Source organism: Phocoena sinus, chromosome 19, assembly GCF_008692025.1.
Source record: "Phocoena sinus isolate mPhoSin1 chromosome 19, mPhoSin1.pri, whole genome shotgun sequence".
In the NCBI taxonomy this organism is placed as follows: Eukaryota; Metazoa; Chordata; class Mammalia; order Artiodactyla; family Phocoenidae; genus Phocoena; species Phocoena sinus.
In genome coordinates, this window is record NC_045781.1 from 40444340 (window position 1) to 40468687 (window position 24348).

The following is a 24348-nucleotide window of genomic DNA, read 5'->3' on the forward strand; positions in this document are numbered from 1 at the left end:
CAAGTAGGTTGGTTTGGGTTGGGGAGGGGGCAAGAAAAGTGACATTGTGATGCAGCCAAGGCCGGAAGGAGATTCCTCCATTGGCATAGCCCCATGATACATCCTGTGTGACTCCATTAAATGTGAAACCTTCACACTCTTACTCCACACGGGAGACGGGAGCCTCCTGGCAGTTCTGGGAGCTGCAGTCTGGCCTGTCACCCTGTGCCGGCGGGGCTTATTCCTCATTATGAGCTTTTAGCATTTCCTGAGCACCCACGGAGTGTCATGCTGTCTAGAACACAGAGACAGTCTTGAACAAGTTGAAGGCCTCTCTCCCTCTCATGAGTCACTCACTTGTGGGAGCTGAGTCCCACTTGGTCTCTGATAGCAGTTATGCTTGTCCTGTCACCGCCACCCTGACGGCCAGCAGTTACGGAGATGTGTGGCTAGCCAGGCACCCCATCCTAATCTCCAGGCTGATGCTGGTTTCCTCCTCCGCAGCCCCCTGCTCGTCCTCACAGCACTCACTAGACAGGGGCTTATGCCTCCGGTGCAGCTGTTGGTCTCAAGACGCCCTCCACCTGGGAGCAGCTCAAACCCTTTGGCACTTATTCCCTCTTGTATTTCTCATTCTTGTCATTCAAAACAGAAAAATCCCAGTGAGGGGGGTTTTCTATCCTTCTGTTCTGGAGTCTTATGGTTGCCCTGGTAAGACTTGGCAAATGTGAGTGTTCCCTGAGTTCCAGCCACTGTTGTGAGCACCTCTGTAAACATTTAATCCTTACACTTCAAGGTAAGTTAATAGCTCCAGCTTCCAAAACAGGAACTGGATGCGCAGAAAGATCGTAACTTACTCAGTGTCAAACAGCCAGTAAGAGGTGGAGTCAGGACTTGAATTCAGGCAATGTGCTTTCAGAACCTTCATTCTTGGCCACTTGGCCATACTGTGTGTGAGAGCTGCTGAGCTCGCACCCTAGAAGCAGTTGGTGGGTTCTGTGTGGTCTCTTGTGAGAGTCTTAACCTGAACTCTCTCTCAAGTTGGGAGGCAGCAGAGCAGGACATCCTCTCACCTCTGTTGGCAGGAACTCAGCGCCCTCTCCGGCTGAGTCCTGCCCTGTCAGCCCTGGGCTATCACACCTGGGCCTGCTGCTTTAGGGAAGGGGGCTTCCTCCAAGTTGTTACTATTCAGTTTCTACTTTGTCCTAATCTATGGTGGACCTCAGCAAAGGGAGATGAGATTTTGTGGGGGATGGTGGTAGTCAGATGACTGGAAAATGCTCCCACTGTCTCCAGGCCTCAAGGTGAGGAGGGGTAGCTGGAGATGGGAAAGAAACCAAGAGACTCTGCCCAGTGTCTCTCACCTCCTCTCAGGTTGTTTCACCTCTGCCTGGCTGAGCTGTGGGCAGGTCAGAGGGCTGTTCCTTATCTCAGAGAGTTTAATTAGACTAATGGAAGAAAAAAATGGAATACCCTCCTCTGAACCCTCAGGAATCTAGGTCCCTGGTTTTTTTTAAAATATTTATTTTATTTATTTATTTGGTTGCACCGGGTCTTGGTTACAGCAGGCGGGCTCCTTGGTTGTGGCATGTATGTGGGATCTAGTTCCCTGACCCGGGGTTGCACCCGGGCCCGCTGCATGGGAGCGCAGAGTCTTAACCACTGCACCACCAGGGAAGTCCCTAGGTCCCTGGTCTTTTATAGGGTATCATGCATCCCACGACCTGATGGCCTCCTAGGCCTCTCTCCTAGTGGTTCCCCCCTCCTCAAACTCTCCAGCTCAGGAAGAATGCAGACATGAGAGGACCCCCGCCACACACACATACATTGCCTTGCTCATGAGTCACTCCACCCCTCCCTGCAGCCCTTGGGGCTGGCTGCCCCCTCATGGTACACCCCCATCTTCTGGCCCTGACCCAGCTTGAACTTGATGAAAGCTAAGGAACCTCTGCCGCAGAGAAGGCTGTGGGGCCCATCTGGTGTTATTTCCACCCTGTCGGGCCCTCCAGGTTTAGGAGGGATCCGATGCTCCTTTCTGAACAGACGCCCCTTGCGTCCTAAGTGCTGTCCATCTTCCCCGTTGGGCTTTGGAGGGGACGGACCGAGGCGGGCCGCAGAGATCCCCGAGCGGGCAGCGCCCCCTGGTGCTCGCGGCGGGGACTGTGGCGCGGGGTGGAAGTAGTGGGGTAGGAACCGAAAGAGGCACGCGACACGCGAGACCCTCCCGGCCACACCTCTCCTTTCCCTTCCCAGGTCTGCCCTAACGGAGTAGCTCCTGAGCGACGGCGCGGGCGGGCAGCTGGGATCTGTCCCCCTCCTACACCGTCGTACCCGCGCGACTTCTCCCAGCCCGCGGAGGCCTGGCAGGGAGGAGCCGGGTCGGGGGCGGCCTGGCAGGAAGCGGCGCTTACCTTCCGCTGCAGGAGGAGCAGGTGGCTGCAGTGCGCGCCGAGGCCCCAGGCTTCCTGTGCTCGCCCCCCGCTACCGTTTCTCGTCGGAGCTCCTTGGGCCACCCGGCCGCCGGGCCGGCCGCATGGCCCAGACCCCCGACGGCATATCCTGCGAGCTGCGAGGTAAGCCCTGGCCCTTGTCGCCTTCTTGGCTGGGAGGAAGCAGAGCGGCCCCAGAAAGCAGAGGCCCACCCAGCGCCTCGTGGCACCGGGCAAGCGGTTCCCTCTGCTCCTCGGGAGGGCTTGGCGGCCGAAATCCACTCCACTCCTTCCTCACTGGCCCACAGATGAGCCCAGGCCCCCTAGCCCGATACAGACCGTGGGCATGAATTGACCTCCATGGGAGGACCAGTTGCCCAGCAGGCTGCCCTTCCACAGGCGAGATCACCAGGTTCCTGTGGCCCAAGGAGGCAGAGCTGCTGCTGAAAACCTGGCTGCCAGAGCGGGAGGGTGCTGAGCAAGGTCATGTCCTGGTATGGCCGGGGCAGAGGCTGGGAGGGCCACTGGGGCCCCAGCAGAAAGAGGCTCTTGCCCTGCCCAGGGTGTCAGACACTCTCTCCCCTCAGGCACTGCTGCGATGGAGAGCCTACCTGCTCCACACCTGCCTTCCCCTGAGGGTGAGTCCCAGGGCCCAGGTGCCACCCCTTTGCCCTCCAGCAGCTTCCTTGATGAGGGCTGTATCTGTGGTGGTGTCCTTGCGGGCTCTGCCCTTCCAACAGCTCTGGGCTCCCCGGAGCAGGCAGGACTGGAGTGTAGGCAGGTCCAGCTCTGAGATCCAGGCTGCACAAAGGACTGGGCTCCCCAGAGGGTGGGGCTCAGGCCTCAGTCCAGGCTGACCCAGGCGCTCTGCAGGTGGACTGCACGTTCAGCTACCTGGAGGTCCAGGCCATGGCGCTGCAGGAGACACCCCCTCAGGTGAGACCCCTAGTGCCCCACCAGGGCCTGTAGTCTGGTCTTCCCCTTCCCCCAACCTGCCCCACACTTGGAGCCCAGCCCCTGCCCCACCCACCCCAGGTCACCTTTGAGCTGGAGTCCCTGCCTGATCTGGTCCTGGAATTTCCTGGTGTGGCTGCCCTGGAACAGCTGGCCCAGCACATCGCTGCTGCCATCAGGAAGGTCTTCCCTTGCTCCACCCTTGGGTGAGGCCCAGCAACTGAGGGGGCTGGCGGGGAAGGAGGGCAGCAAGGGGTGCTCTGGATGGCGCAGTGGGTGACCTCACTCCCAGGGCCTAGAAGTCCCTTGCCCCCTTCTCCATGTCCCTCCTCAGGAAGCTATTCCGGAGGCCCACGCCCCCCTCCATGCTGGCTCGGCTGGAGAGAAGCAGCCCCTCAGAGGCCACCTCGCCCAGCAGCCCCTGTGGTAAGGGCCAAGGTGGGGCCACACAGGGCTTTCAGCCTACCCCCTCCTGCATCCTGACCCCTGGATTTGGAGGTCTCACAAACTGAACAGAGCCCCTCAAGGCACAGCCACTACCCAGTTTCGGGCTGATCTTCCTCCATCTCTGACCTTTTGTCTCTCTCTTTCTTTTCCCCACCCCTGCTCCATCACACCCCGGTACCAACTCAGGTGGCTTTTCGGAGACATATGAGGCTCTGTGTGACTACAATGGCTTCCCTTTCCGAGAGGAGATTCAGTGGGTGAGAGTAGGGCCCTCTCTGGAGGCTCTGGAGATCCCCCATGTGCTTTGAGTCCCTCCCTATGCCTTGTGTCCCGAGTAAGTTGGAGGTACTTTCTTCCCACCCAGGATGTGGACACCATCTACCATCGTCAGGGCTGCCGCCATTTCAGCCTAGGCGACTTCAGCCATCTGGGAAGTCGGTGAGTGGCCTGCAAGGTCTGTGAAGAGAGGAAGATTCCATGACCCACATTCCTGGGCCTTAGCCTCTCCATGGAGGGGGTATGCTGGGCCTAGGATCTGGCTGGAGGGCCCTGAGCTCTGCCCCTGCCTTTTCTTCCACCCAGGGACCTGGCCTTGAGTGTGGCCGCCCTGTCTTACAACCTGTGGTTCCGGTGCCTCTCCTGCGTGGACATGAAGCTGGTGAGAGCATAGGCGCGGCGGCGGCAGCGGGGGTGGGGGTGGGGGCGTGGCCTGGGGGGCCAGGGTGTAGCCCACTGAGCGCCCCCCATCCTCTGGTTCTCAGAGCCTTGAGGTCTTGGAACAGATTCTGCACATGATGAGTCAGTCATCCCACCTGGAGGAGCTGGTGCTGGAGACCTGTGGCCTGAGGGGGTAGGGGGGACGGGGTAGGGATTGGGGAGGGGAGTCTGGGGGCTTGGGATGGAGAGACTAGTGGCCTGGGGAGGAGTTGGGAATCCAGGGTCAGAGCTTCACATCTGGGGTCTGGTCCCCAGAGACTTTGTCCGGCGACTGGCCCAGGCCCTGGCAGGGCACACGAGCTCCGGGTTGCGGGAACTCAGCCTGGCAGGGAACGTGCTGGATGACCGAGGTACGGCTGAGCCTGGGGAACCCCCCGGGGGCTGGCGCTGGAGGAGGTGAGACCCATATGGCTGCCCCCATCCCCCAGGCGTGGCTGCACTCAGCAGACACCTGGAGCATCATCCTGGAGCCCTGAGAAGACTCACCCTGGCACAGACTGGGTTGACGCCGCGAGGTAGATGGGCTGAGGATGGCTGGGGGAGGTGGAGCTGGGAGGTGGGGCAGCCTGATTGTGAGCCCCCTCCTCCACCACCAGGAATGAGGGCTCTGGGCCGGGCGCTGGCTTTCAATGCAGCCTTTGACTCTGCCCTAACCCACTTGGACCTTTCTGGGAATCCCGGGGCACTGGGGGCCTCGGAGGACAATGGGGTGAGTGGCCATCCTTAGGGCGGTGATTGGGGGCGCCGCAGGCAGTGGGATGTCAGGAAGCTTTTGGTGGGGTGATCCCTGACTCCCTCCCTCCCATCTCCATCCTCCCACCAGGGCCTCTATAGTTTCCTGAGCCGTCCTAATGTTCTGACGTTCCTGAATCTCGCAGGCACTGACACCGCCCTGGACACTGTGAGGGGGTGGTCAGTGGGGGGGATGATTTGTCGGGCTGGCAAGGCCTGAGGCCCAAGGGTCGACTGGAGGGCAGGGCGGGAAGGGGCTCAGTCCCCCGGCCAGTGTAGCCCACACGCTCCTCCCGCAGCTCTTCGCCTCGCTGTCCCGCGGCTGCTGCGCCAGCCTCACACACCTCGACGCTTCGAGGAACGTGTTCTCCCGCACGTAAGGCGGACGGGGCGGGGCGGGGGTGGGGCTCTGCCGGGAGCCGCCTTCCTGCGGCAGGAAGCCAAACGCTCCCGCTCCCCCGCCCCAGGAAGTCCAGGGCTGCGCCGGACGCGCTGCAGCTCTTCCTCAGCCGCGCCGCGACGCTTCGGTACCTGTGCCTGGCGGGCTGCAAGCTGCCGCCCGACGCTCTCAGGTCAGTGTCCCTGCCCACGGCCAGGCCCCCGTCTGTGCGGCCACCACCAGGCCTGGCCTCCAGCACCTCACCCCGCTCGTATCGCACCCATGACCCCCCTGGCATCCTGGCCCTTCCTTCTTGCTATTCGCGCTCTAGGGCCCCTGTTCCCAGCTCCCGCCACCCCCTGTGACATTCCCTCCCAGGGCGCTTTTGGAAGGCCTCGCGCTCAACACACACATGGACGACCTGTACCTGGACCTCAGCGCTTGTGAGGTGAGCGCCCGGCCCAGAGACGAGAGCGGGCAGTGGGCCCACACATCGGCTGTGGGGCTGGGGCTGCGAGGCGGAAGCGCTGGGCAGTTGAGGGCCTAATCCTCCCCACCTGTGGCCTGTTGGCCTGAGTGCATTCCACCTTCCACCTTCAGCTGCGCTCCGCCGGCGCTCAGGTGATTCAAGACTTAGTGTGCGACGCTGGCGCAGTGAGCTCCCTGGATCTGGCAGATAATGGTGAGGCTGCCCAGAACCCATCCTCCCATCATCTTCCAAATTCCCACCCCTCCCACTCCCGCAGCCTCGCCTTGTGCCTGACCTGAGCCACCCCCAGGCTTCGGCTCAGACATGGTGACTCTGGTGCTGGCCATCGGGAGGAGTCGGTCCCTGCGACACGTGGCGCTTGGAAGGAACTTCAACGTCCGGTGCAAGTGAGCCCGCATCTCACTCCTGGGCCTCCCAACAGCACCCCACCACCCGTGTCTCCCACCAACCGCTGCCCCTGCCCACAGGGAGACCCTGGACGACGTCCTGCACCGGATTGTTCAGCTCATGCAGGATGACGACTGTGTGAGTTCACAGAACCATGCAGGATCCTCAGGCGATGGACCCCTGCTCCCTGACCTGCCTTGCTTGATGACCCCTGACTCCAACCAAAAATGGCTCTCTCTTTACCCCAGCCCCTGCAGTCTTTGTCCGTGGCTGAGTCGCGACTGAAACTGGGCGCCAGCGTCCTGCTCCGGGCCCTGGGCGCCAATCCTAACCTGACAGCCCTGGATATCAGCGGCAACGCCATGGGGGACACCGGCGCCAAGATGCTGGCCAAGGCGCTTCGGGTCAACACGAGGCTCCGGTGGGCGGGGTCAGAGGGATGGGACCAAATGGGGGAGGAGGGCGTGTATGGAGGGGCTTACTGGGCTAAGGGGTAGAGCTGAACGAAGCGGAGCAAGTGGAGCGCAGGGGTGCTCCAGACGAATGGAAAGGCAAGCGGGGTTGGGTGGGGCCTTGCAGAGCTCCACCCCCGACTGAACCCTGGCCCGGCCCAGGTCTGTGGTCTGGGACCGGAACCACACGTCTGCTCTGGGCCTGCTGGATGTGGCACAGGCCCTGGAGCAGAACCGCAGCCTGAAGGCCATGCCTCTGCCACTGAACGATGTGGCCCAGGCGCAGCGCAGCCGCCCTGAACTGACAGCACGTGCGGTGCATCAGGTGGGGGTTCCCTCTCTTCCCCGCCCTCCTCTGTGCCTTGGCCCCACCCCCCACCAGTTCTCAATATCTCTTGTGCCCAGATCCAAGCCTGTCTCCTGCGGAACAACCGCGCAGACCACGCTTCTACTGACTGCACCTCCCACCCGAAGCCACTAGGTCTGGGGTCAGACCCCTCCGAACAGGTCAGAATCCCCTCCCTCGACGTTGAGCACACACAGAAGGTAGGGGATGGGGAGAGCTGTGGCAGCTGAGAGCCTCCATAAGTCTGAGGCTCTGACTTTCCTGGGGCCATGGTGCCTGAATCCTGCTGTCCCAGACAAGTCCCGTTCCTTGATCTGCAGAGGAGCCAAAGGCTCTTGAAATAGTTTCCCCAAATAACACTCCTAGTTGCTTTTTTAAAGCATTTTTTTTCTTTCTTTTAATTTTGAACTAATTTTAAACTTACAGAAAAATTACAAGACTAGCACACAGAACTTTTTTTGTCCTGAGCTATTTAAGAGTATGTTGCCAGCAATATGCCCTGTCACCTATGCAAATACTTTACAGTGTGTATCTCCTACAAACCTTTTATTTTTATTTTTTTATTTTCTGGCTGCTCTGCACAGCTTGCAGGATCTTAGTTCCCGGACCAGGGATTGACCCTGGGGCTGCTGCAGTGGAAGTGTGGAGTCCTAACCATTGGACTGCAGGGAATTCCCTTAAAGCATTTAAATAGGCTCCCCTGTCAAAGACAGGAGGTATTTTAAAATCTTCAATCATTTCTCTCCACCCCCAACTGTAGCCCCACCTGTGACTTCCTATTCACAGGGCTTCCCTCCCCTCTCCACTGACCTTTGTTGTGACCAAACCCAGTGACCCTTTTTCTGGCTTCATCTCCCTCCAGTACCTTGTCTTGGTGAGATGTTCCCCATCCATCCATTCCCAATTCCCACTTCTCTCCCAAGCTCCAGAGCCCAGGCATCGTGACCCAGACATCCTGCAGGGGCTTCACATTTTGTGTCTTCAAGTGATCTCATCGTCTCCCACATCTCTCTCTTCTCTCTACCCTGGAGCCCAATCTCGCTGGTGCCCACACCCACCAAGTGCTGTGGACAGAGCTTCAGTCCATGTCTCTCTTGGCCACACTGAAGTCCCCACAGACCTCCTTGGTTCTGCCTCTTGACCGACTCTCTCAAACACACCACTCTTTACTCCCACCCCAGCCATGCTTCTCTGTCCCTGATCCTTCCACCATGACTCCTCACTCCCATTTCTCTTCATCCCTCAATCTGTCCTCTAGCTGGATGATGAACAGACTGAGCTTCTAAAACACTGACATGACTAACAGCTCTTTTCCTTCCCATTCTGGACACTTAGGAAGTATATATAAAGTACCTACAATGAACTAAAGGAGACATTGCACTCCCTCCTTGAACAGATAGGGTCCCTAAGTGGCTGTCCTGATGGTATCAGTTTCAGGACCTCACTCACCCTGTTGGAGACCTTGGGAAGGAAGCAGTCGGGATGGGGAGGGAACCAGGCTGAGACTGATTCCTCTTGCCCTCCAGGAAGTGAATGAACTATGTCAGTCGGTGCAGGAGCATGTGGAGTTGCTGGGCTGTGGGGCTGGGCCCCAGGGTGAAGCTGCTGTGCACCAGGCCGAGGATGCCATCCAAAACGCCAACTTCTCTCTCAGTGTGAGCACCCCCTCCCACTACGAGGACCCTTCCCCTCTTAGGTGTCAATTTGCAACTCCTTTTCCTCCATGGCCTCCAGATTCTCCCCATTCTACATGAGGCTGGGAGCTCCCCAAGCCACCAATGGCAGCTGCGGCAGAAGCTGGAGGGCCTCCTGGGACAGGTGGGCGAGGTCTGCCGCCGGGACATTCAGGTGAGATAGTGCCCTTGCCCCAGCCCCACCTCCATATTCAGGCTTGGCCCCCATCCATAGGCTTGCCTGTGATATCCCCTGAGTCAATGTTCTGTGAGGGTTGGAGCCTCAAGCCAATTGGTCTGGGCCCCAGCCACACCCTCACCATGCTCTGACCTTTGCCCAGGACTTCACTCAGACCACACTGGACACCACAAGGAGCCTCTGCCCACAGATGCTGCAGGGACCCAGGTGGAGGGAGCAGCTAGAAGGGGTCCTGGGAGGCTCAAGGGGTCTCCCAGAGCTGCTCCCAGAGCACCTGCTGCAAGATGCCTTCACGAGGCTCAGGTAGGCTGGATAGGGCTGGGCTGGGCTGGGCTGGGTAGAGACAGCACACTAACCCTTGCCCTCTGTTGCCGTCAGGGACATGCGCCTGTCAGTCACAGGGACCTTGGCAGAGAGCATTGTGGCTCAGGCTGTTGCGGGTCTGAGTGCAGCCCGGGATCGGCTGGTGAGCAGGAACTGCGTGCTTGCACACGCACACGCACAGCCACTGCCTTGCAGGGGTTCTGTAATGTCTTCTGGGGTCAGATAGCCCAGGGGTATTTCAGGGTTCCCTTTGCACTGATACGACTATAGCTGAGGCCCTGCCTCCCATCTTTGGGGTGCCTGGTATTGCAGGTGGAGAGTCTGGCTCAACAGGCAACAGAGGCAACGCCCCCTGTCATACCAGCACTAGATGGAGGCGAGCCCAGCCCCCTGGGGCCTGGGGAATTGGAAGGTCTTTTCTTCCCTGAGGAGGAGAAGGAAAAGGAGAATGAAGAGGAACAGAAGGTAGGTGGTCCTAGAACTCTGGGCCTAGAACTTCCCATCTTGTTCTGGAGTGTAGAAGGAGGGGAGGCAGCTCCCCGCCACCCCAGGCTGAGTTTGTGTCTTCCCCACCAGGATGACAGTCCTCCACAGAAGTGGCCTGAATCCAACCGCTGTCTTCACCTGGTCCCCTCCACTCACAGTAAGTCAGGGGCCAGGGAAAGAGAGCTACTCAGGTTGGGCTGAAGTTCCATTAGACCTGGACACCTGGACACATACATTCACCCCCTGTCCTGGGAACTCCCTGACCCTTGAGTGGGCTGGGCCAGGACCCCCGTGCAGCGTACAGAGTTGGGGTCCGCTGTGGTCAGTTAGCACAAGGTGGGGCCTGAGCAGACCAGGGCCGGGACACAGCCTCCTCTCACCTCGTTACCTCCCCGCCCCCCCCACCCCTTCCCTACCCCCAAGATGCGCATGCTTGGCGGCGCCGCGCGCCGCTCGGGGCCGCGCTCAGCACCACGGACAGCGGCGGAGGGGGAGGGGCGGGTGGGGGGGCGGGCAGCGTAGCTGGGCCCCTCCCCGCGCCCTGGGCGGGTCCCCCGCCGCCCTAGCGCCGCCGCTGCCACCTCCTTGGGCTTGGCGCTTGGTGCTCTTCTGGTGCTCTCCCCTCAGGTGCTGCTGAGGAACCAGAGCCGGAGCCCGAGCTGGCGGCTCCGGGGGAAGATGCAGAGCCGCAGGCGGGGCCATCTGCTCGTGGCTCTCCGAGCCCCGCCGCCCCTGGGCCCCTGGCCGGCCCATTGCCTCGCATGGACCTGCCACCCGCCGGGCAGCCCCTGCGCCATCCGACCCGGGCCCGGCCGCGGCCACGGCGCCAGCACCACCACCGCCCGCCGCCGGGGGGCCCCCAGGTGAGCGCCCTACCCCCACTCCAGAGCTCGTGAAATTGGGGGTCGCGAGTGGCCCGTTCGCGCCTTACGGGTGATGGCCGGCAGGGAGGTGGGTGCCCAAGACCACCTGGTCATACTGCCGAGTTCTGGCTTCTTCCTGGCCAACCCCCCACCCCATGCTCATGCAGGGTCACGAGTGTGTGGATTTTGTTGGGGGAGCGCTTGGGTGTAGGACTGTGCCTCAGGTTGGCCGCTGCATGGGTAGATGTGCGAGAGGGGGCGTCTGTCTTATCCTCCCTCCCCCGGGGTTAATGAAAGATGCTGGGCCCCTGGCTGTGGGGACAATCCTGAGTTTACTGCACGTCCGGTGCGGGTGTGTGTGTGGGCTGGGTACTGGCGCGGGCAGTGGGCACGGGGCCAGAGGCGGGGAGGAGCCGGCTTGAGGCCCCCCAGAGGGTCTGACGCAGCAGCAGGCGCCGCTGAGCCGGCAGCAGGCTGGGTGGGGTGGGGTGGGGTGGGGTGGGGTGGAGGGTACTGCAGGGAACTGTTTGGAGCCGAGGGGGTGGCAAGTGGGAACGTGTGACCCAGCGGGTGCGTGGGCTCTAGCCTGCTGGTGACCAGGTGGTTCAGGGTGTTTAGGATACTCTGTGGGACAAGCATGGGTGTGAACTGGTTATGTCCAGGGCCAACTACAGGCGAGGGGGGTACATGAAACCAGCATCTCTGCCCACCAGCTGCACAGTGGGAGAGCTTGTGTCAACAGCCCTATAGGGTCACTGCAGCTCCCAAGTCCTGGAGTTGCCCAGAGCCTGCCGTTGGACAAGGAAGGTGGAGAGAAGTCACAGTTGCACTCAGCCTGGAGCCTTAACCCTGTGGTGTTCCTCAGGTGCCCCCAGCCCTGCCGCAGGAAGGGAATGGGCTCAGTGCCCGTGTGGACGAGGGCGTGGAGGAATTCTTCTCCAAAAGGCTGATCCATCAGGATCGCCTGTGAGTAAGGGGCAATTGCAAGGGGTGGGAGAGAGTGGAATGCTCCATGGGCCTTCCCACTTACTGCTAGCTGTCCCCACAGCTGGGCCCCCGAGGAGGACCCGGCAGCCGAGGGGGGTACCACCCCTGTCCCCCGTACACTTCGAAAGAAGCTGGGCACTCTCTTTGCCTTCAAGAAGCCTCGTTCAACACGTGCATCACGGCCTGATCTAGAGACCAGCCCTGGGGCAGCTCCCCGCTCTCGAAAAACCACACTTGGGGACTTGCTTCGGCCACCAGCCCGTCCTGGCCGTGGTGAGGAGGCTGGTGGGGCTGAGGGGGGCACCAGCAGCCCCGACCCTACCCGCAGGAGTCGGCCTCGGTACACTCGGGAAAGCAAGGCCTACTCCATGATACTGCTACCTGCTGAGGAGGAGGAGACAACATTGGGTGCCAGACCTGACAAGGTGAGGCCTGGTGACAGGGAGTGAAGGCTCTGCAGGAACAGTGAGGGCAGTGGGCTCTCTCCCCACTCAGGTATCTCTCCCCAGCAGCAGCCCCTGGAGCGGGGAGACACGGAGCTGGCCCCAACCTTTGAACAGCGAGTACAAGTGATGCTGCAGAGGATTGGCATGAGCAGAGGCAGCGGGAGTGCCGAAGGCAAGAGGAAGCAAGTGAGCTGGGAAGGGACACACGTGGGAAGTGAGGAGGCAGGTGACACGTAGCTCGTTTTATGTGGGTGATTTATGTGACCAGGAGGAGACTCATGACAGGTCTGTCGATTCTTTCCCTTCCCCACAAAAGTCATCAGAGTCAACCTTTCTTCTCTCTCTTGGCTTCTACCCTGACCCAGGCCACTGATACCTCCTCCTTGAAGTGGATGGTCTAACAGATGATCTAACAGACATCTGGCTTTGCCATCTGCATTTGAAATAGCAAATCCTCCAGGGGCTTCCTCCCTCAAGACATTGCCCTGACTCCTGATCCTGCCTCAAGGCCCAGTGGGGTCTCAGCCCTGGTCACTGCTTTCACCTCACTGCTCTCAACCCCGGTTCATCTCAGAGCCTCTACACAGGTTCCTCCGTCTGGAACTCCTCCCTGCCCCACTTCCAGCCTCTCATCCCCACCCGTGGGCTACACCAGGTCCCTCTTCATCCATCCCTGTATTTCCCTGTGGGCCTTCCTTCCCTCTCTTCCATGGCCCCCCTGCTAATGCCACTCTCTGATCACAGTTCCTAATAAGAACCACCACCCTACAGACTATCCCTTTAATAACTTCAGGAAAATAAGAAACACAAATGAAGTGAAACTCAGCTTGAATTCAGAAACATTAAGGTATAGAAAGGGAATCACAGAATTAAGAAATTACTTTCTGTGTCTGTGCTTGCAATATGCTTCTGTGTGTTAACTGTGCACCATCACAGACTGAGCTCCAAGAGGACCAGGACTGGGTTTGCCATGTTCTTGCCCAGCCCACGGTGGGCATTTAGTGGCGGTTATAAACAAGAATGAATAAAAGGACAAGGCTAGCACGAGGGTGGGACAGGATCAAGCTTAACTTCCCTATTTCCTACAGAGCAAAGATGGAGAGATCAAGAAGGCTGGCTCGGATGGTAAGTGGGATCCTGGGCCTCCCAGAGGATTCTAGTGCAGTACATTTTTGGGGAGGAGATAGACCCCAAGGGGTTTGCTCTCCCTGGCAGAAGAGTGGGAATAGCCATGTTTTTCTTCCCCTCACTAAGCCTAAGCCCCTAGCCCTGCCTTTGCAGGTGACATTATGGACAGTTCCACAGAGGCTCCTCCCATCTCGATCAAGTCCCGCACCCACTCTGTGTCTGCTGGTGAGTGAGGGCCACTGTGCATGTTGGGGGTCATGTGGGGTCATGCAGGGACAGGCTGGAGGGGATCAAACCATTGGTCAGGTTCACTTCCGACGCCTGGCCCAGGTCTTGGCTGACATCTTTCTCCCTGCAGACCCTTCATGCAGACCTGGTCCAGGGGGCCAGGGGCCCGAGTCTGCCACCTGGAAGACACTAGGGCAGCAGCTGAATGCAGAGCTCAGGGGCCGTGGCTGGGGTCAACAGGATGGTCCGGGCCCCCCCTCCCCTTGTCCCAGCCCAAGCCTCCGAAGAGCCAGCCCCTCCCCAGACAGCCTGGGCCTCCCAGAGGATTCTTGCTTAGGCTCCAGGAATGAAGGTAAGCAGGTACCCTAGCCCCCACCCAATACTGGGCTAGGGCCTGGAGGAGTCCCTACTGGGAACTCAGCTCCTCTGGAGACCCTGAAGGTGGGAGGCAAGGGCTGGAGCGGGGGGCAGCTGTTGGGACCATACCCTGATACCCTGGCCTCCCCCAGATGGCCAGCTGAGGCCGAGGCCTCTCTTGGCGGGTCGACGAGCAGTGTCTGTGCATGAGGACCAGCTCCAGGCCCCTGTTGGTGAGGGGAGACACCTCCATGTGTGCTTGAGTGCAGGAGGAGATGGGGGAGGGGGGGCTCCCTTCGAGGCTCTGGTCCTCAGAGGGGGCCACCAGTGGCGTGAGGGGTTGAGAAATCAGGGAGCCAGAGGCCAGGAGCAAGGGTCTGAGAAGCCCTTCCTACTAGCCCTGGCTTCTACCTCCACAAAAGCAACCTCTGCCAGGGGTGGGAGGATGCTGGGGAAGGGGGAGGCTCTGAAGGCAAGTGTGCGTGGGGGTCGAGGACAGGCAGCAAGCCCTTAGCAACCCTCCCCAAGTCTTTCTGTATCCCTCAGAACGGCCCCGGCGGCTGCAGCGCTCACCTGTCCTCAAGCGCAGGCCAAAGCTTGAGGCACCTCCATCTCCAAGCATAGGTAAAGGGGGCTGGAGCCAGTTGGGTGGGCGGCAGGCCTGCTCAGTCCAGTCCTGACCCTTCCTCTCTCCCTGTGCAGGATCTGGCCTCGGAGCCGAGCCTCTACCCCCACAGTCTACAGAGCCCTCAGGCCCTGAGCGGAGCCCACCATCCCCAGCCACAGACCAAAGAGGCGGCGGCCCCAACCCCTGACCTTCTCCTTTCCTGCCGCATGAGATTATTTTATTAAAAAACTTAAAGGAAGCTGGTGTGAAGCCCTGTTTATCCACCCCCAGGCACGGACCCATGCACGCATCCTCCCACGTGCTTACGACCCCTCACACCTGGGTTAGTTCAGCCTCTGGCTGTGGCTCCATCAGAAAGTGCAAGGCCCAGGCCACAAGCTGGGGAGGGAGCCTGGGAAGAGAACCATGGTTGTAGGCCAATGGAGACTGGGACGGGTAACCAAGAGAGGGGGGGCGCCCCCAGGCACTCACCTGGCAGCTTGGACCTGGGCACACAGGGAGGGGCAGGGTGGCTCGTACTCATATTGGAAGGCAGAACCGTCACGATGCCTCTTTGCGGGGTCCTGAAGGGGGCGGGTATTGTGTCTGGAGAGGGGCCAAAAAGGCCCCTAACCTCATCCAAGGCTACCCCCAGCCCAGCCCCATTCTACTCTCCAGTTGTAAGGGGTGCTATGCTCACCCAGACAGAGCTGGACTCCAGGGCTTCCTTGGTGGTTCTTGTCCTTGGAGAGTGCTGCCGAGTCTTAGGGGGTAACCCTAGCTCCTTGAACTCCAGACTACGTCTCTGGGCCATGGTTACAGGGGCTTGGTGTAGACTGGGGACATGGCCAAGGGGTGACAGACTTGGGGTGCAGCTCAGGGGTGGGGAGTTGGGTACATGGCTGGGGTGTGGGGAACTGGGGGGCAGGGAGCCATGGGCTGAGCAGATGGCTGACAGGGGCTGGGAGCTGCCCTTCTGCGCTGGGTCTGCAGCAGCCAAGGGCAAGGCAGGTAGAAGGCTGATACTGGCACCACTTTCCTCTGACAGCATGTGGCTGGGTAGGGCAGGGGTTCCTGAGGAGGAAGGGGACTCACCATGGGCACAGACCTCTCAGCTCAGACTAGCTGAATAACCTGTGAACATAGGCCTGCAGGAACTGTGTTCACCTCCCCACCCAGCTGTGCCCTTTCACAGCATCCTGTGTAGCCCAGGCATCTAACTGATAAACAGCACCAAGAACATGGGGCTTGAGCACCAGCTTACCCGAGGAACTGGGTGAGGAAGGAGGAGAGGAGATGAGAGTCAGAGATAGGTCCTGTAGAGCCGGGTGTGGTGGGGGTAGCTCAGGGCCTGGTGGTCAGGGGAGGCTTATCAGCACGGGGGGCACTGGGCATGCAGGCACTCCCCTCTTGACCTCTCCAGTCCTCCTTACCCTGTGCCCTCTGACCTGGGCCCAGAGAGCTCAGGATTTGCTGGTCATTCTCAGAGATGTGCAGCCATAGGCTGTGGACAGAGTACACAGCTTCTCCCTGTTGGATGAGAACATTCAGTTTGGCCCTTGCCCAACTCCCCACTCCGACATTTCCCAAGAGAAGCCCCAGACTGACCGTGGCTCTGCAGCGTGAGGCCGCCCAGCGGGTGAGGGGGGGTGCTGTGCAAGGGCCTGCCAGCATCAGACAGCTCTCAGCCAGGCTCACTAGCGCCCCCCGATGCTCCTGGTCCTCCTCTACCTCATCCAGAAGTTGGGACAGTGAAAGGCCTAGGGACAGAGGACCCGGGGATGGGCTGAAGCTCAAAGAAGAGGAACGGGGTGGGGCGGGGGGGGGAGAAGAGCTTATTAAGGAAGCAGGGGGCTGATGGCTGGAGAAATCACTCTACAGGGAGTATGGGCAACTGGCCAACCCCTATAAGTACCTGCACTGGGGGAGGTGGACTCTGAAAGGTGCTCCCTAGAGAAAGAGGGAACAAGCCTGAGAAAAAATCCTGAAGCCTATCTGATAACACAGATTTTCCATTCCCTGACCGAACCACACCTGACCCAAGAGCCCAACCCCAAACTCACTCCAAGCAGTCATAGAGCTTTTTCCGCACATCCGGGTCCTGGTTGCTGGGAAGGAGAAGTAGGAGGCAGTCAATATAACTAGGAGCCCAAGGCCTATGCCAACGCCAGCCAGGCCTGGGTGGGGAGTACAGCTGGAGGATAGAGGCATCACTTACCAACCAGTCACCCGTTCCCGGGGCTGCTCCGTGGGCAGCAGGCTGAAGCGGTCCACCTGGAGGAAGAACTCCGCGTGCTGGAGGAGTGAGTTCAGGGACCGGGTTTCAGGAGTTGTCAGGAAGTCGGGCCCAGTAACCCACCGAAGCCAGCCTCAACACTCACCGCGCCTGCCTCGGCGACTTGGACGCGGACCCCGCAGTTTTGCAGTAGCAGCAGCCGGCCTTCTGCCCCTCGAAAGCCGAACTCCTTCTCCTCCCTGCAGCGAGCGCGATCCTCACTAACGCGCTGGCCTGAACACTGCCCCGCCCGCCTGGGGCCCGCCCGCCTGAAACCCGCCCACTTCGGGCTCAAGCCTCGTGCTCTCCCACCGGATTCCAATCTTCCCAGGCTCCGCGGAGCCTCTCTCACCAGTCCGAGGCGTTCAGAGCCTCCCGCGTCACCAAGCATCGAATACTGTGGGTCCCGTCGGACACAAGTAGCGTGGCCCCTTCAGACGTGTCGGGAGCGCGGGACGGGCCCGGGGCCTCGGCCTCCTGCAGTACCTGACGGCGACGACCTGCGTCAAACCCACCGCACGGGGCCCAGCACTGGTCTCCGGGCCCTGAGAAGGGGGTGGGGACTCACCTTGAGCAGCTGCCCCGCCCGCGGGCTTGAGAGTGCCTCTGACCCTAGAACCAGCTCTCGAATCCAAGGCCGCAGGACCAGACTCCCCAAGCCTGCCATTCCCGCCGCGGTTGCCAGCCGAGCAAACCGGGACCGCGTTTCCCGCTGGCGCTGCGGCCCCGCCTCTCCTCGGAAGAGGAAACGTACGGTGGATGGGCGGGACCTGAGGTCGAAGTCCCGCCCATGAGCGTGCCCGCGCGTGCGCACGAGCGCGTCCTATTCGGGAAGTTGTTTGCAGACCCGTGTTGGTTCAACTGTATGCTGTCCTGTTTACTCTTACCCGAGCATCTCTCCAAGCAGCGGCCGGGCGTTTGCGCCGTTCTTCAAGACTCCTGTGGCACTGGGCAGGAAGGGGCCAAGGGCTGGCTCCGATGGAGTGGGAGGGATCTGGGGCCTGAGGCTGCAGCCAAGGGTGGTCCGAGTGGGTGGCTCAAAGCCACTTCAACGCCTGTGACCCCAAGGAGTTCAGCAATTATTTGTTGTGACTCAGTTTCCTCATCTACAAAATGCGCAGTCTTGTTAGGCCAGTGGAAATAAAAGTACATAGCATTCACGCTTCGCTGGTGGCGCAGTGGTTAAGAATCCGCCTGCCAATGCAGGGGACATGGGTTCGAACCCTGGTCCGCGATCCTACATGCCGCTGAGCAACTGAGCCCGTGAGCCACAAATACTGAGCCCGCGTGCCACAACCACTGGAGCCCGTGCTCCACAACAAGAGAAGCCACCGCAATGGGAAGCCTGCCCACTGCGACGAAAGAGTAGCCCCCGCTTGCGGCAACTAGAAAAAAACCCGCGCCCAGCAACAAAGACCCAACACAGCCAAAAAAAATTTAATTTTAAAAATGATTAACATGATAAATTACAAAAAGGTACACAGCATTCAACAAATACTTCCCTCTCTCCCCCCTCGGATTGGCCAAGCCCCTCCCCCAGATTCCCGGGACGCGGGGACCGTAGCGTAATGACGTAGAAGGACGCAAAGATTCTCCCACCCTTATCTCCGTTTCCTAGGAGACGTGGACTCCGCGTTCAACTCCCCGTCGCTGCCCTCTTGACGTCACGGTCCGGACAGGAGGGCGGGGCGAGTGCTACCGCCAGGGGCGGGGCGGCGCGGGCCGGCCGGGCTGTGCACCTGCGCCTCGGCGGTCCGCCTGGGGCATCATCCCCGGCCCGCCTGGCCCCACCATGGCCAGGCCGCAGAGGACTCCGGCACGCAGTCCCGACAGCATCGTCGAGGTGAAGAGCAAAGTAAGGGCCCCTCCAGCCCCGGCTCCAGCCTCGGCCCTAGGCGCTTGCAATTCCCTCATTCTCCCCTTCCTGACTCCTTGGTCCCCACCACCTTTTTCTCTCCTCCATCCTCCACGTCCCATTCTCCGGCTTTTCTTCTCGCTTTCCCCCATCCATCCTCCTTCCTTCTACTGCCGGCCTCGAGTCCCTCTGTGGCCTGGGTACCTGAGGGCGGGGAGAAGACCTTGGACAGCGTCCCTTGTACTGGGTGCAAGGCTGCAGCTGTTGTGAAGCCCCCCCCCCGTCTTTCTCACCCCTGCCACCTTTGGACCCGTGGTGAGAAAGGGCACGGACTCCATCCTAACCCCTCCCCGCCCCCCCACCCCGGCCTCCAGTTTGATGCCGAGTTCCGACGCTTCGCGCTGCCCCGCGCTTCGGTGAGCGGCTTCCAAGAGTTCTCTCGGTTGCTGCGTGCGGTACACCAGATCCCGGGCCTGGACGTGCTGCTTGGCTATACGGATGCTCACGGCAACCTACTGCCCCTCACCAACGACGACAGCCTGCGCCGGGCCCTGGCCAGTGGGCCCCCGCCGCTGCGCCTGCTAGTGCAGAAGCGGGGTGAGGAGGATGGGGTACAGTGGGCAGCCTCTGTGGGGTAGGGTGACAGGGCAAGTCTAGAAGGGTTAGTCCATGCCCAGTGTGCCCAGGCTTCACCCTCTGCAGTCCCTGCCCTTGGCATGACCTCCAAGTGGCAGGAAGTAGCTACAGTGCCCCCTTCCTCAGGCCTTGGCCTGATGGAAAAGGGCCCAAATGAGAAAGCAGGGTCTCTGATCTCAGCGTCCCCCTCTCCTGCAGCAGAAGCTGATTCCAGTGGCCTGGTCTTTGCCTCCAACTCTCTGCAGCGGCGCAAGAAAGGGCTCCTACTTCGGCCAGTGGCATCCCTGCGCACGCGGCCACCCCTGCTAATCAGCCTGCCACAAGATTTCCGCCAGGTTTCTTCAGTCATAGATGTGGACCTACTGCCTGAGACCCACCGACGGGTGCGGCTGCATAAGCATGGTTCCGACCGCCCCCTGGGTTTCTACATCCGAGATGGCATGAGTGTGCGCGTAGCTCCCCAGGGCCTGGAACGGGTTCCAGGCATCTTCATCTCCCGCCTGGTACGAGGGGGCCTGGCTGAGAGTACAGGGCTGCTGGCAGTCAGTGATGAGATCCTCGAGGTCAATGGCATTGAGGTAGCTGGGAAGACCTTGGACCAAGTAACAGACATGATGGTCGCCAACAGCCACAACCTCATTGTCACTGTCAAGCCAGCCAATCAGCGCAATAATGTGGTGCGTGGGGCATCTGGGCGTCTGACAGGGCCTCCTTCTGCTGGGCCTGGGCCTGCTGAGCCTGATAGCGACGATGACAGCAGTGATTTGATCATTGAGAACCGCGAGCCTCCCTGTTCCAATGGGCTGTCTCAGGGGCCTCCATGCTGGGACCTGCGCCCAAGCCACCTACTTCCTGATGCCCGCAGCTCTCTGCCCTCCCTGGATGATCAGGAGCAGGCCAGCTCTGGCTGGGAGAGTAGCATTCAAGGAGATGGTAGTGGCTTCAGCCTCTGACAGGCAAAGATGCAACCCCTTGCCCTTCCCGGCTGCTGGGACATGGCAGGGACCTCCCCAGTGGGGTTTTTTAGCTTGCTCATGGGGCCCTCTCAGTCTGGGGAACATTAAAGGTTTTCTACAAATGCAGTTATGGTCCTTCTGTTTCCCAGCCCTAGCCTCCTCCTTGATCCCACAATCTTGCCTTCTGGCCTGGACATGAGGCAGAAGTGGAGGAGTGATAAGGGCAGCAGAGAAACCTTCCTGTAGTCAAGCAGCAGGAAGGACACCAGACTTGGCATTTCTAGGGTAAGAAAAGCTCTTGTGGAAACAAACCCCACTGTGTACAAAAGGTTTAATTTTGACAAAGGGGTTAAGAGGCTGGGATGGCCCTTCCACAGCCACCAGTGACTGGGAAGAGTGCTCTGGGGATACTGCCCACCCACTGCTCCTGTCTTCGAACTCCACTCTATGATGGGGACCAGTCCTGCCCTTTATAACCATGTAGCGATCCTCAGTGAGACCCCTGACTCTATCCCCATAAAAGGGCTCAGGCATCCATCTTCACAAAGACCTTGGGGCGGGAAAAGATCTTGATGGCCTCCTCCACCTGCATCAGTTTCCGGTCCAGCTCAGCACGATGGCTCTGGGCTCTCAGTGAATCCGCCCCAGCAGGCAATAGCACCAGCTCACACAGCAGCTGGCTCTGGCCTACAGGGGCCCCAGGAACAGTAAGTGCTGGGCAGGGGTGCATGGTCTCCAGTGGGTTCCCCATCCAGCTTCCTTTGGCCACATACTCACTCTGGAGCAGATTGCTCAGTGTCTCCAGCCGCTGGTTCTCAGGCATGCAGGTGTGGCCAGGCGGCATGGCCGGGTCCAGCTGGCTGTGCTGACGGGCCTCAGCCTCCTGCCGCCACAGATCCCTCCGCTCCAACAAGCTGCGATGCAACAGACTCAGGATTGATAATCCCAGGGCAGATGTTGGCTCCCACCCACCATAAGCATCCCTTACCCTGGGTGTTGGGCAGTAGGACCTACTAATGGGGAACGTGACCCTTCTGTGTGGCGTTGTAGTGCTCCTGGGCCTGCCGTTGCTGCTCCAGCACCTGTGCCAGGACTTGCAGCGAGCGAGAATGACGCCGGGGGGCCCTCTTGGCAGTGCGAGCATTGTGGGTAATGAAGTCCACACTTGGGCCTGGGCCCTGCAGGACATGGCAAGCATGATGAGGTAGCACTGTGTCGTGCCCCTGAACCTCCCCAGGATCCCTGCCCTACCTCCCAGCCCTCACACATCCTCTCACCTTAGCATTGGGACTTGGTGGGGTTAGCTGGGGACTGGGGACACGGGGTGGTGGGAACCCAGGGCCGCAACGGGAATGTGCCCTCAGGAAGTGGGCAGGCTCTGTCCCAGAGGCAGGGCTGGGCTCCTGTAGGCCAAGGTATAGCAGAGGGATCAGTCAGGCTGAGGTCAGGGTCTCAAGCCATAAGACCAAGACTCTGCCCTTCCTGCCTTTCAGGATCTTTCTCTATCACCAGTCCTCTGGAATTGGCCTCCTTCGTCATGAAGGAGGACTTCTCCTCATCAGCATTTAAACATGTGTGTTTCTCACATCTTTAAGAAAACAAATACCCCTCCTTCTATCTCAGTCCTGGCTTCAGCCACCATTTCTTTTTTCTTTCCTTCCTAGCCAAGATTTCTGGCTCTGTCCCCACCAAGGTCACCAACAGCTGGTCTCCAAGCCCTCAAATCCAGGGTCACTTCCCTGGTCTCATCGTCCTCTGCCAGATCCTCAATAACTCCTGGGTCTCACTCCTGACATCCACATCTGATTCTCCACCTGCTTGCTGGACATATTCCCACTCCCTGCGAGTCCCATAAATGCTCCTGATTCAACACATCCACATATGACCTTATTGTCTTTTCTCTCAATCCTGCCTCTCCGTCTCAGACCCGTGGATAGAGAAGTGGTGCCACTATCTACCCAGATAGAATCCTACCACCATACATACCCCTGCCCCTGCCCTTCCCATTGTCCTTAGAAATAAAGGTAAGAAGTGGATTATGTGGCCCTTTATGATGTGGGTACAGGTGACTTCTTGGCCTAACCTCACGCTCTTCTTCCCTCACAGTGAATTGAACACAGCATCCCCCCTGCCCACACTCCCTCTGGTCTTAGGACTTCTATCCATGAGGTTCCATCTCTATAGAATGTTCTCCTCCATCCTCCCCTGGCCTAATTCCTACTTGCCCCTCAGAATCACCCAGCCATCATCACTTCTGAGAAAGCCCCCCAGCCCCACTCTGCAGCAGAACCAGCTATCTCTTAGCCCCCTATTACCTTAGTTCCCTGTGGTTTTCCACCCTCCTCATAACTCAGATCAGAGTATAACTGTCAAAAAGATGGGCAATACTTCTGGCTGCCTGAGGCAGGTACCTGCAGCTGGGCCTTGACGTGGGACTTTACTTTGTCATACTTGGGTGAGCGCCAGAGAGCCTTCAGGGGCCTGGACTGGTCCTGCTCCCGGCTGTGCTCCTGCTCACGGAAGCGCCTCTGGATCTCCCTGATCCGCCTCAGGTTCTCCTTCTCATGGTCTTTAGGGTCCTTCCCTGGGGAAAAGATGTTGCCAGGCTCTGCCCTACATACAGCCCATGCAATCCAACTCACAACAGTGAACACACAGGCCCACACCCTGCATCCCACAGAAAGATCTCCCTGACATCTCCATCTAAGTCCACCTCGTCACCTTGTTCCCTTCCTCACACAGTAATTATCTTCTTCTATTCCTGATGATTTTCTACATTTTTTATTGCAAAGTATACCATTAATCATCTTGCATATCATATTCACCAGTTCACTTGTTTATTGTCTCTCATCTTGATTCGATGATGCTCTTCTCCAACCTTGTTTTCCTAGCACCTATAGGGCCTGGCACACAGGAGACACTCAAGAAACAACCTTTCATTGATGCATGAATTAATGAAGCTGAGCTATGGGTTTTCTGGGGGATAACTCATCTAGTCCTCTCCTGCGAGGAAGAAGAGAGGACTTTTATAGTCGGGGAAACTAACAGTCAGAGAGGTAAAGCCTAAGCCTTCCTCAGGGAAGGAGAAGCAGCTGCTTTTGATCTCAGCTTTGACTTCAGACTCGCCTCGTCCCTTCTGTCCAGAACTTACTCTTGGGAGAGGCCCCTGGGCCTAGGGAAATACCCCCGAGCTGCAGCAGCACGCCACCCACGCCGCGCCGGCCACGCTCCAGGATTTCTCGGGCTCCGGGACCGATGCGGGGGCCGCGGGGAGGGATGGCGTCTAGGTCGGGGTCCGGAGTCAGCAGGCCCAACTTCAGCGTGCTTCCCTCAAGGCGCCCTTGGGCTGAGAGGCCAGACGGGGCGGAGCGCAGAGTTCAATGGTGGAGCTGGGCCTGACCCTTGCTCTGGCTTCGCCAGGGTGAGGCACCCCACAACTCACCCGAGGCCGGCCGCCGGTAGTAGTCAGGACAGAGCGTAGGGTCTGGGGGGATGGGCCCCGAGATGCGGGACGGACCCTCGCACATGCCGCCGTCGTCCTTCTGCAACAATGCACCGAGGCCTGCCGGGCTACGCATCTCCGGCCCCGAATCCCCTTCCTTAGCCCAGTACCTCCTCCCTGGACCCTGACCCCAGCTGTGCCGCCTTGCCTGCGTTCCTGGCCCTCGCCCCGCCTCCCGACCCTGGCCTGCGCTCGCCACCTCCGCTCTCAGCCCACTTCCCTGCCCCGCTGGCAGCCCCTCACCCGGGCAGGGTACTCACCCGAGCAGTTTCACCGCCCACTGCCGCCACCCGACCTCTTTGCTGTTGCCAGGTAACAATGGTTTCCGTCCCTGAGGTCAGGGGCCAATGCCCCCTGGCGCAAAGCCTTCTGGGGCTTGTAGTTTCAGCTGAGGGTGGGTCCAGACCGGCTGCCAGTTGCCCTTCGCAACCCGGCCCTTCTCCGGGGTCAGCTCACGGTCTACCAGTCTAGGGTCCGCCCTCCACCTCCCACCCCCCACGTCCCCCAAGCAACC

The 24348-nt window shown here is 59.7% G+C and overlaps 4 protein-coding genes across 13 annotated transcripts; 2 read left to right on the forward strand and 2 right to left on the reverse strand.

The window, feature by feature from the left end:
- The first annotated feature begins 2164 nt into the window (after positions 1 to 2164).
- CARMIL2 (capping protein regulator and myosin 1 linker 2) lies at positions 2165 to 14869 on the forward strand. Of its 4 annotated transcripts, none has more exons than XM_032614400.1 (39): positions 2167 to 2552; positions 2808 to 2902; positions 2996 to 3046; positions 3282 to 3344; positions 3444 to 3568; positions 3697 to 3788; positions 3996 to 4066; positions 4174 to 4247; positions 4392 to 4467; positions 4571 to 4659; positions 4782 to 4876; positions 4955 to 5041; positions 5123 to 5235; positions 5350 to 5427; positions 5558 to 5634; positions 5726 to 5830; positions 6016 to 6085; positions 6238 to 6319; positions 6417 to 6513; positions 6595 to 6652; positions 6763 to 6935; positions 7129 to 7291; positions 7372 to 7473; positions 8839 to 8967; positions 9047 to 9160; positions 9327 to 9487; positions 9563 to 9650; positions 9821 to 9973; positions 10085 to 10151; positions 10622 to 10857; positions 11723 to 11823; positions 11906 to 12269; positions 12354 to 12476; positions 13379 to 13415; positions 13572 to 13643; positions 13777 to 13998; positions 14156 to 14236; positions 14550 to 14627; positions 14706 to 14869. In XM_032614400.1, exons 1-39 carry the CDS (start codon positions 2513 to 2515, stop codon positions 14816 to 14818), a joined length of 4215 nt encoding a protein of 1404 aa, XP_032470291.1. In that variant the 5' UTR covers positions 2167 to 2512; the 3' UTR covers positions 14819 to 14869. The 4 variants fall into 4 exon arrangements, 2 of the variants coding, with proteins under 2 accessions (XP_032470291.1, XP_032470292.1); XM_032614401.1 differs by having other exon boundaries at positions 2168 to 2552; positions 12357 to 12476; XR_004347085.1 differs by lacking the exons at positions 14156 to 14236; positions 14550 to 14627; positions 14706 to 14869 and having other exon boundaries at positions 2165 to 2552; positions 12354 to 12462; positions 13777 to 13846.
- Positions 14870 to 14873: 4 nt separating this feature from the next.
- On the reverse strand, positions 14874 to 18120 carry ACD (ACD shelterin complex subunit and telomerase recruitment factor). Of its 3 annotated transcripts, XM_032614404.1 has the most exons (13): positions 17773 to 18118; positions 17454 to 17620; positions 17238 to 17371; positions 16992 to 17085; positions 16829 to 16905; positions 16674 to 16718; positions 16526 to 16560; positions 16219 to 16370; positions 16044 to 16140; positions 15875 to 15961; positions 15311 to 15684; positions 15103 to 15194; positions 14874 to 15022 (listed from the first exon to the last, which is right to left on the reverse strand). In XM_032614404.1, exons 2-13 carry the CDS (start codon positions 17550 to 17552, stop codon positions 14944 to 14946), a joined length of 1365 nt encoding a protein of 454 aa, XP_032470295.1. In that variant the 5' UTR covers positions 17553 to 17620; positions 17773 to 18118; the 3' UTR covers positions 14874 to 14943. The 3 variants fall into 3 exon arrangements, with proteins under 3 accessions (XP_032470295.1, XP_032470294.1, XP_032470296.1); XM_032614403.1 differs by having other exon boundaries at positions 17454 to 18118; XM_032614405.1 differs by having other exon boundaries at positions 14883 to 15022; positions 16059 to 16140; positions 17454 to 18120.
- Positions 18121 to 18361: 241 nt separating this feature from the next.
- On the forward strand, positions 18362 to 20520 carry PARD6A (par-6 family cell polarity regulator alpha). 2 transcript variants are annotated; one of them, XM_032614410.1, is made up of 3 exons: positions 18362 to 18740; positions 19115 to 19337; positions 19575 to 20458. In XM_032614410.1, the coding sequence occupies exons 1-3, from the start codon at positions 18678 to 18680 to the stop codon at positions 20327 to 20329; spliced, it is 1041 nt and encodes a 346-aa protein (XP_032470301.1). In that variant the 5' UTR covers positions 18362 to 18677; the 3' UTR covers positions 20330 to 20458. The 2 variants fall into 2 exon arrangements, with proteins under 2 accessions (XP_032470301.1, XP_032470302.1); XM_032614411.1 differs by having other exon boundaries at positions 18604 to 18740; positions 19578 to 20520.
- Positions 18735 to 24270, reverse strand: ENKD1 (enkurin domain containing 1). Of its 4 annotated transcripts, XM_032614408.1 has the most exons (8): positions 24095 to 24270; positions 23775 to 23874; positions 23484 to 23678; positions 22744 to 22916; positions 21610 to 21735; positions 21347 to 21510; positions 21110 to 21246; positions 20649 to 21019 (listed from the first exon to the last, which is right to left on the reverse strand). In XM_032614408.1, exons 2-8 carry the CDS (start codon positions 23857 to 23859, stop codon positions 20859 to 20861), a joined length of 1041 nt encoding a protein of 346 aa, XP_032470299.1. In that variant the 5' UTR covers positions 23860 to 23874; positions 24095 to 24270; the 3' UTR covers positions 20649 to 20858. The 4 variants fall into 4 exon arrangements, with proteins under 4 accessions (XP_032470298.1, XP_032470299.1, XP_032470300.1 ...); XM_032614407.1 differs by lacking the exon at positions 20649 to 21019 and adding an exon at positions 18735 to 18944 and having other exon boundaries at positions 23775 to 24261; XM_032614409.1 differs by having other exon boundaries at positions 21106 to 21246; positions 23775 to 24256.
- Between the last annotated feature and the right edge of the window lie 78 nt (positions 24271 to 24348).

Coding starts and splice junctions, on each gene's coding strand:
- PARD6A (XM_032614410.1), top strand. CDS start 18,678: ATGGCCAGGCCGCAGAGGACTCCGGCACGCAGTCCCGACAGCATCGTC. Junction 18,741..19,114: donor TCGTCGAGGTGAAGAGCAAA/GTAAGGGCCCCT, acceptor CCCGGCCTCCAG/TTTGATGCCGAGTTCCGACG. Junction 19,338..19,574: donor CCTGCTAGTGCAGAAGCGGG/GTGAGGAGGATG, acceptor CCTCTCCTGCAG/CAGAAGCTGATTCCAGTGGC.
- ENKD1 (XM_032614406.1), bottom strand. CDS start 23,910: ATGCGTAGCCCGGCAGGCCTCGGTGCATTGTTGCAGAAGGACGACGGC. Junction 23,679..23,774: donor CTACCGGCGGCCGGCCTCGG/GTGAGTTGTGGG, acceptor CTGGCCTCTCAG/CCCAAGGGCGCCTTGAGGGA. Junction 21,511..21,609: donor CACCAAGTCCCAATGCTAAG/GTGAGAGGATGT, acceptor CATGTCCTGCAG/GGCCCAGGCCCAAGTGTGGA.
- CARMIL2 (XM_032614400.1), top strand. CDS start 2,513: ATGGCCCAGACCCCCGACGGCATATCCTGCGAGCTGCGAG. Junction 2,903..2,995: donor CTGAGCAAGGTCATGTCCTG/GTATGGCCGGGG, acceptor CTCTCCCCTCAG/GCACTGCTGCGATGGAGAGC. Junction 12,477..13,378: donor CCGAAGGCAAGAGGAAGCAA/GTGAGCTGGGAA, acceptor TATTTCCTACAG/AGCAAAGATGGAGAGATCAA.
- ACD (XM_032614404.1), bottom strand. CDS start 17,552: ATGGCAGGCTTGGGGAGTCTGGTCCTGCGGCCTTGGATTCGAGAGCTG. Junction 17,372..17,453: donor GGGCGGGGCAGCTGCTCAAG/GTGAGTCCCCAC, acceptor CGTCGCCGTCAG/GTACTGCAGGAGGCCGAGGC. Junction 16,371..16,525: donor GTCCACCTCCCCCAGTGCAG/GTACTTATAGGG, acceptor CTCTGTCCCTAG/GCCTTTCACTGTCCCAACTT.